The sequence below is a fragment of the Rhizopus microsporus genome, assembly GCF_002708625.1.
Source record: "Rhizopus microsporus ATCC 52813 unplaced genomic scaffold scaffold_11, whole genome shotgun sequence".
NCBI lineage: Eukaryota > Fungi > Mucoromycota > Mucoromycetes > Mucorales > Rhizopodaceae > Rhizopus > Rhizopus microsporus.
In genome coordinates, this window is record NW_019671926.1 from 871814 (window position 1) to 880095 (window position 8282).

An 8282-nucleotide genomic window follows, 5' to 3' on the forward strand; every position below is an offset into this window, starting at 1 on the left:
GAATATAGAATTTCACCCTCAAAATTTTTATTTTTTATTTTACTACTATTCTTTTTTTTCATTAGTGCATGCTATTTGCTCAGCAATTTAGCATCGCATTCAGAAGGGTCAGATATCAGTTTACATTATTACAGCAACAACAAAGACGAGGCATGAAGGCATTCATTCAGATCGTAGGACAACACACGCCTGAAGGACCTCCAAGTATTGTCGTACACTATGATGCACAGCGTTATATATTCAACGTTAGAGAAGGAACACAACGACTGTGCGTACAAGAAAAGGTCAGACTGGGTAAAGCCAATCAGATATTTGTCACAAGAACAACCTGGGATTGTCTCGGCGGTCTTCCCGGTCTCTTGTTGACCTTGACTGACGCGGGGGTTCGGAAGATCAACCTATACGGTGGAAAAAACTTGGCACACTTTATTGCAGCTACGCGTCGATTTGCATTTAGGTAAGCATGATAAAAAAAAAAGAGCGAACGGATTCATTCATCAGTTATAGAACAAATTCATCGTTGAGTGTCAAGGAGTTTGATGAGGAAAAGATGAATGAATTCAAAGACAATAACTTGACTATCCAACCTGTCATCGTCTTACCCAAAAGGGCTGGTCAGAAACGAGCATTTGATAATATCGAAGGTGATGATGACATTATGAGTTCTTGTGTATCAGAGACAGATGAGAAACCATCCATTAAACAGTTGAAGGATAAAGAGGCTGATGATTATAGACAAAAGGTTATTTCAGCCATGTTTAGCGATAAGGGCGATAATGACAAGTCTAAGAATAAGCCAAAAACGGCAATTGACGCTGAGTGCGCTCCTAGAGAACAACACCCGTTAACCGAAGAGGTTCCAGAAGCATTGATGACCAACCGAAATAGCTATCTGAGATCACCTCTGCCAGAGACTTCACCCTATCCAGCGGCTATTACCTATATCTGCCGTGGATCCTCGTTACCTAGAAAGTTTAATAAGGATGCAGCCTTGGCTTTAGGAATAAAACCTGGGCCACTCTACGGTAAATTGCATAAAGGTATGGATATCACTTTAGATGACGGTCGAGTTATCACTCAGGACATGGTCTGTGATCCTCCTCGACCTGGACATTCCTTCATACTTGTTGATTGCCCCAGTACAGCCTATATTGACGGGCTGATTGAATCCGAAAAGTTCAAGGAATATCAAGTGGGAGGCAAATACCAAGTAAACACAATCCTCCATTTCCTTGGTAAAGATGTGATTCATGACCCAAGATACAAAAAATGGGTTGCTACATTTGATGAAAATACAGATGTAAGTCGAAATTACTTTGTGGAAAAAGAGAATTACCAACGTTGTTTATCTAGCACGTCTTTAGTTCCGAAGAGATTTGTAAACAGGATGCTCAATTTACGTCTCAGGCTTTATGTCAAGTGAAATTATCAAAACTGGATGACAAAATATTTGCTATTCCAAAATACAGCAATACACCCGAACGGAATCTTTCATCTGTAGAAGGACTTCCAGCAAAAAGTTTTGCGCTTGATAATATGGCAGTTTACAACCTAGAGCCCAAGCGATATTTAGAGTACAGTAACCAACCAGTGTTTGACCATACGAATACAGAGCTAGAGTCAATTAAGGCAATTGAAAGTAATGAAGAGTATAAAGAAGCTGTAGCCAAAGCAAGAACAGAGGCATCCAAAGTGGACATTAGCGGCCGTTTCCCAGGTGATGATATAGAGATCGTAACTTTGGGTACGGGAAGTTCGATTCCTTCAAAATATAGAAACGGTAAATAGAAGCGGTCTAGAAATGAATTTGTTCTGACATGTGCAACTGTAGTCAGTGCAACCCTCGTCAAAATCCCCGACTACGGGTCTATTATGTTGGATGCAGGTGAAGGCACGTTTGGTCAGATGATGCGTCGGTTTGGCATACAACAGGTAGATGACGAGTTACGGTTACTTGATTGTATATTTGTCTCTCATTTACATGCTGATCATCACTTGGGCGTTATTCAACTCATCAGAAAGTGGTTCCGAGTGAATACGAATGAAGCATCTGCTCTTACGGTGATTGCACCTCGTATATACAATGATTGGATAAATGAATATATTCAAGTAGAATCTTTTGGAAAAGGAACAAGAAAGAGGATACGCTTTCTTTCAAGTGAATATCTTGTTCATTTATACGAAAAGAACCCTTCAAAGAAAGTACCTGTGTAAGCGATTGTGATGAAAAAAGTGGCTGAAGGCATTAAAAATTTTGTTAGGTTACATGAAATACAGGATAGATTAGGATTATCGGTTATTAAGCCTATTGAAGTCATTCACTGTCGATGGGCCTATGGGTTGTCGATTGAGCATAAAGATGGGTGGAAGATAGTGTGAGTGTGTGGAATTGTTTACTTTTGCCTTTATTATTGAACGACATCAATAGATACTCTGGTGACACTAGACCATGTAACAAGTTGATCGACCATGGTCAAAACGCTACTTTATTAATACATGAAGCCACATTTGACGACATAGAAAAGGAAAAGGCGATAGATAAAAGACATTCAACGACAGGAGAAGCAGTGGATGTGGGTCAAAGGTATATTTATAAATTGAATCACAATTAATGGTTTACTAAAGAAGCCATGTAGAATGAATGCCCGATATACTTTATTAAATCATTTCAGTCAAAGATATCCAAAGATACCAAGCCTGTCAGGGAAGCAAGAGAATATATGCTTCAGTTTTGATTTAATGTCTGTACTCATCAAGCAAATGCCTATTTTACCCAAGTTTACAGATGCAATGCAGCTGTTATTCGAAGAAGAGGAGGATGATAAAGAATAAATCATTTGACTTTTAGACCGATATTCTTTTTCATGTGTTACCTGTTTATTTTGATGATGAAACTTTTTTATCATGCGCTTAAAAGCTTTTTTTTTTTTTTTTCTTTCTTTTTTGCTCTCTTTCTCTCTTTCTTTCTAATAAAAAAAATGGCTGATACTGAGATACCTCCTACTGTTAACGCAACCGAAAAGGTAGTCGAATCGCCTGTTGCTCCTATTACTAGTACTAGTACTAGTGCTGCGCGTAAGTATATGCAATATAGTTAAGGCAACTTTATGCTTATTATGGTTATAGCCGCCTCCACTGAAGGTGTGTTGGCCACTCCTCCTCCTTCCACTACCAGTACCGCTACCTCTGCTCCTACTACTGCACCTACTACTACTACTACTAACGCACCTGGACCTGCTGCACCTACTCCTACTGCTGCTGCTACCAAGAGTACTCAAAACCATTCTTATACTTCTCCAAACATTAAATTTGAAGACAGTAAGTATAGAAGTAACGGCTGTTTAGTGTTCTTTTTTATTAACTCTCCTTAAAAAAGATCCTTCTGGCTATTTGAAAGCAAAGATTGAATCTCTTATTTACTGGGAATATCCTAAAAAGAGCGCCACCTTTTTGGCCAGTACCCTTGGTCTCTTGGTCCTTACGCAGTACTATTCCGTGTTACAGATTGTTGCAGGTATCTTTACTTTGGCTACTGGTATAAACTGGTTATATGTCAACCTTCATAAACAAAGCCAAAGAATCATTTCAAACAAGTCATCTCAAGACATTGTCAACCCTCATAACCATCGTCTTCAAGTTCAAAAGACCTATATCCCCCGAGAACGCGTCTTGCGTGCAGCTCATCTAACTACCGACGTTGCAGAAGTCGTTACGCAACACGTGACACGATTAGTCTTGATTGAAGATAATTTCCGCTCCCTTGTGGCATTCATTGTCTCCTTCTTTGTTTGGACCCTGGCTAAATATGTCTCTACCAAGTACCTCGTCGGTTTCTTCATCATTTCCGCTTTCACTTTACCTCGACTTTACCTCCAGAATAAGGAGTTAGTGGATGCCCATGTTGCTAGACAATCTCAAAATGCTCGTCAATTGGCTGAACAATATGGAAGTGTAGCCAATCAGAAGGCAAGAGAAATTGGCTGTCAAGTGAAGGACTTTATTCAAAAGAAGACTGGAAAGGCTACTGCCAGTGTAAACCAAGATACAAAGAAGTCTGAATAAAAAAAAAAGGAAGCAAGACAACCACAAGTTTTTCTATTTGTGTATAAATGCTGTAATGTGTCGTCTATCTTTGTTATATATTTATAAATAAATCCCCTCTTTTTTTTTAAACAAAAACTTTATAATAAACAAAATGATTGTCTCTGATAGGAGAGTATTTCATTGGATAATTGTCTTATGCAAAAGCAGCCTCTGTTTTTTTAATTCCTTCCTTTTTCTTTCCCCTCTTTTTTTTCCTTTGTCTTTTTTTGCTGCACTCCTTAATCTAATGAGCAGATCAGATGTCAAATCAGAAAATATGCAACTGACAATCCCCAATTCAATCTCACAAAACAATGTGGATCAATTAAAAGAAAAAGATCAAGATCCAAAAGAGGTCATTCCAACATTTATCTTTGAAACAAAACACGACAATACTCACTTTAGCCCTGAACCGCACAAGCCATTCTTGTGTGTATACGAATTTTGTGTGGCCTTGGAAGTGTTTTGCAAAAGCAAAAACATAGATATAGAAAAGCATTGGGCAAGGCTGCTACTGAAAACGACGGCGCACAACTATGAACGATTCATGTGGATTCATCTTCATTTGATCAATCAATCAAAGCTTAGACTCTCTTGGCAGCAGGTCGTACAAAGGTTGATGCTCAAATACGATGATCCAAGGCGAACACAGGCAGTCAAGCGCGCTTTAAACATGTTTACCTTTGATCCTAACATAAAGCCTGAATCCATTGACGCTGCCAACAGACGATTTACAGCGTATGTACACGAAACACATTGTGATCCTTCAGAAGCGATACGTCTTTACTTGAAAGGAATGCCAACTCTATGTCGCGAGCTACTTGAACTCACAATGGCCTATGATAAACACACTGGATTCAATTATTGTCTCAACGATATCGTCCAGAGAGCGTCCGTGTTTATCAATGCTAAATCGGATGACTTTATCTTTTACTCCAAGACAGTACGTATCGCAGTCTCTTTGCCTCTAGACAAAGTTCAATCCAACCTTTGTGAATTCCATATCACAACTTCTCATACAACAGCTGAATGTCCCGACTACACCATCTTGAAATACCCTTATTTGAGCTCCATGTTGGTCGAAAACGAGTTTTGTAAAATCTATCAACAAGTAAAGGCATTAGAGCCTATAAAAGATCAAGTGAATATGACAACAAATAAAACTACAGCCCAACACACAGATGGTGCGGTTCGACCATCCTATATACCTGATCTATTACCAACTAGCGATGTCTCAATAAAGCAGGAGGAGTCAAGTGCGGAAGCGCCACATCAGGTTCAATGCTCTCAGACAAAGTCATCCTCCTCACGATCCTCTAATCCATGTCATTTCTGCAGACAGCCATTTTATCCTGGGCATTTATTCGAATGTGAAGTTATTCGTAAAAAGAAAAGAAAGACAGAACGTTAAAAATATATAAAAACTTCATTTCAAAAAAAGAGGGAATACATTTATTATTGAAGGGTTGCAATAAAAGAAATCCAATAAAGTGTAGATTCAGTGCCGTCCTTGTTTACTCTTTCATCATCCGCTTTTTCAGTCAATTCAAATTCAATCTCTTTAAATCCCTCAAATTCTAAAATAGCTTTAAAGTCCTCTATGCTAATATAGAATTTAAATGTCTTGTCCGATGGTCTATAATACATGCCTGATCTATTAGAAATAACATGCCCTCCAGCAAGTATTCCCCCTGGCTTTATTAATCGTTTGATGCGTCGAACAAACTCTTGATTCATCTCCATTGACGTGAATAAATGAAATACACTTCCAGCATGAGCCACAGAGATTTTTTTGGTATATTCACATAGTTCATCCGTAAATAGATCAGCCACAATAAACTTAATTGGGCAAGTGTCCATGTCCTTGAAGAGCTGAAAGCCACACTGAATATAAGCTGGATCAATGTCAACTCCAATTAGGTATGACTTTGGATAACCATCAATATAGAGTTTACGCAAATCAGTGCCTATACGTTATTAGTTATACATCGTGTTATACAACATGACTCTTACCAGTGCAACATCCAATGTCCAACAAGAAGGGCTCCTGTCCCATTCGAACCAATTCTTGTCCATATTTTAGAATTCTATTATAAAAAAAGCGATAATAAACTCGGGAAAAGGCAAACTTGTATTTTCGAATGCACTTGTATCCTTTCAAATATGTAAATAAGACGCATTCGCTTTTTATGTTTCACTATTATTACTACTACTACTAACAGCAGGTAATTGCTTCTTGATGCTCATCAAATGCCTTTCAAGTTCCTGTCTGTCATTCATACCACAATAGGTACGGTACAGATCAAGCGTAAGGTCATCAATCATCGGTCTCTCTTCTTGTTCCTGAGTCATCTAAGAATTAAAAAAAAAAAAGAAATAAAAGGAGGCAAAGCAAAGTGAAATTCTGGCTGACATTTAATGGCTGAGAAAAGCGACAAGAGAACATTAACCTAAAACGAGACAAGTTGAAAATAAAAACATGATTGACGTTTGATTGTATACATGCTTTACAACAACGCCCATAGATTAAGAACGCCCATTAAAAAAGAAAGAACTCCTATATTATTTGTAATCAATGTATAGATTAAATTGTTCACAATGCTTGCTTAGGTATGCATATGATATTATGCTTCATTTTGTCCATTGCAATAAATCTTGAAATGGTTTTTGATTGGTTCAAACATTATTTTAACCTGCCTCGTTTTTAGCTTAAAAGCTATGTCATCATGGTGTTCCGTCTGCACCATGAACCGATTTGCTCAGTTACGAGTTCTAATGCTTCTCAATCCTTATTTACATTTAGAAGAAATCATTGCAGCATTAGTCTCACTTTCCCCTTTTGTATTTCATGGTTACGCTGACTTTAAATAAGCTCGGAGCATTGGCTCATAGAATACAAAAGTAAAGATTATACAAATTTGTACGTAGCATTAATTGCTCAAAAGATATTATTTTGCATGAGTTGATAAATCAATTCATCTGAAACTGTCAAGCAGGCAATAGTAATGCGTGGTGTATATTCTGTCTAAACTGTCTCTTTTTCTTTCTTTCTTTCTTTTTTATACTCATATACTTATACATTTATGCATAATGAAGAAATCTATTTTAAAAAAGAATAATGGTCAGGCAGAGGCAATATCCGAAGATAGTTCAGACGAAAGAAGAATTGAATCAGATACTGCTTTTGCAGGTGAAAACTATACAGGAGAAAGCAATGGTGAAAATGATGATGATGACGATGATGATGATGATGCTGAGGATGGCCTCATTCCGCCTATTCGTAGTAGAAAGCGATTTACAATTGAACAATCACGCATTTTGGAAGATGCATACAAGGAACACGGCCACCCTTCCCGAGACTTTAAAGAAAAGCTAGCCAAGAAGTTTGGCACGTCACCTAGGCGTATCCAGATATGGTTCCAAAATAGAAGAGCAAAGGATAAAAGAGACAGAAAGTCTGGTGATCCTCATCTGCAGATATCACATTCATCATGTCATCTCGAAAGTATTTTAACACAATCAGAATCATCTATAAGAGATTCAATGGTTTACGATGACTCAAAGATGGAGAATGAGCATGAACAGACTGATACGAATGGTGAATATGAAGGTTTCCATCAGTCTAGTTTAAGCGGTATGTTTTTCCCTTTGCATGAAAAAAATATTTATCTCTTGTATAATAGATCCATCAATTCCGTTTCAAGAACTACCTAATCCATATTATAATAATACCTTACCTTATATTGTCCCTTACCCTTATAATAGCTACTCATCAAACAATGGCGGTAATTGCCCCAAGCAAAATCTATATTCACTCTTTTATCCTAGTCCAACTGATCTACCCAGCTGTTCTTCTAATCTATTATCTCATGAGGCCAATGAAACAGACGACATTCGGTATGTCAATCCAAGCAATACAATCCATACAAAGGGACAAAATAGTGATAGTAAGTTATCAAAAGGCTAAGCCTCATCAACATCATCATAATCATTATTATTTGTTCTAGACAATACGATTGGAACTAGTCCAAGCAACTAGCTATTAAAATGTTTTTTATCTGTTTCTGTGTGCCTTTGTCCTGTATTTTTATTTGTGTCAGTGTGACTCATTTTAATTGATTAATCCCTTTTTTTGGCTTTTTCTTTTTTTTTCACGCAGCTCAATGACTACTTTACTTATTGACAACTACGACAGCTTT

The 8282-nt window shown here is 37.6% G+C and overlaps 6 protein-coding genes across 6 annotated transcripts; 5 read left to right on the top strand and 1 right to left on the bottom strand.

Annotated features, from left to right (window-relative positions):
• Positions 1 to 68: 68 nt before the first annotated feature.
• Positions 69 to 2832, top strand: RHIMIDRAFT_238950 (tRNase Z; the record flags this gene model as incomplete). The annotated part of the gene is made up of 7 exons (XM_023609069.1): positions 69 to 457; positions 508 to 1300; positions 1354 to 1780; positions 1832 to 2210; positions 2262 to 2375; positions 2429 to 2584; positions 2637 to 2832. The coding sequence occupies 7 exons, from the start codon at positions 69 to 71 to the stop codon at positions 2830 to 2832; spliced, it is 2454 nt and encodes an 817-aa protein (XP_023465225.1).
• A 118-nt stretch (positions 2833 to 2950) lies between these two features.
• On the top strand, positions 2951 to 4161 carry RHIMIDRAFT_314303 (uncharacterized protein). Its single transcript, XM_023614925.1, has 3 exons — positions 2951 to 3075; positions 3127 to 3318; positions 3377 to 4161. The coding sequence occupies exons 1-3, from the start codon at positions 2979 to 2981 to the stop codon at positions 4060 to 4062; spliced, it is 975 nt and encodes a 324-aa protein (XP_023465226.1). The 5' UTR covers positions 2951 to 2978; the 3' UTR covers positions 4063 to 4161.
• Positions 4162 to 4263: 102 nt separating this feature from the next.
• On the top strand, positions 4264 to 5516 carry RHIMIDRAFT_25495 (uncharacterized protein). The gene has a single exon (XM_023611131.1). It carries the CDS (start codon positions 4331 to 4333, stop codon positions 5492 to 5494), a length of 1164 nt encoding a protein of 387 aa, XP_023465227.1. The 5' UTR covers positions 4264 to 4330; the 3' UTR covers positions 5495 to 5516.
• RHIMIDRAFT_25494 (S-adenosyl-L-methionine-dependent methyltransferase) lies at positions 5517 to 6428 on the bottom strand. The gene is made up of 3 exons (XM_023611128.1): positions 6291 to 6428; positions 6097 to 6237; positions 5517 to 6050 (listed from the first exon to the last, which is right to left on the bottom strand). The coding sequence occupies exons 1-3, from the start codon at positions 6406 to 6408 to the stop codon at positions 5539 to 5541; spliced, it is 771 nt and encodes a 256-aa protein (XP_023465228.1). The 5' UTR covers positions 6409 to 6428; the 3' UTR covers positions 5517 to 5538.
• Positions 6429 to 7365: 937 nt separating this feature from the next.
• RHIMIDRAFT_187761 (SHOX-like protein) lies at positions 7366 to 7521 on the top strand (the record flags this gene model as incomplete). The annotated part of the gene is made up of 1 exon (XM_023605891.1): positions 7366 to 7521. A coding segment is annotated over one exon (156 nt), but the record flags the coding sequence as incomplete, so codon positions are not given.
• A 28-nt stretch (positions 7522 to 7549) lies between these two features.
• Positions 7550 to 8139, top strand: RHIMIDRAFT_257884 (uncharacterized protein). The gene is made up of 3 exons (XM_023611311.1): positions 7550 to 7717; positions 7767 to 8030; positions 8091 to 8139. The coding sequence occupies exons 1-3, from the start codon at positions 7627 to 7629 to the stop codon at positions 8120 to 8122; spliced, it is 387 nt and encodes a 128-aa protein (XP_023465230.1). The 5' UTR covers positions 7550 to 7626; the 3' UTR covers positions 8123 to 8139.
• The last annotated feature ends 143 nt before the right edge of the window (positions 8140 to 8282 follow it).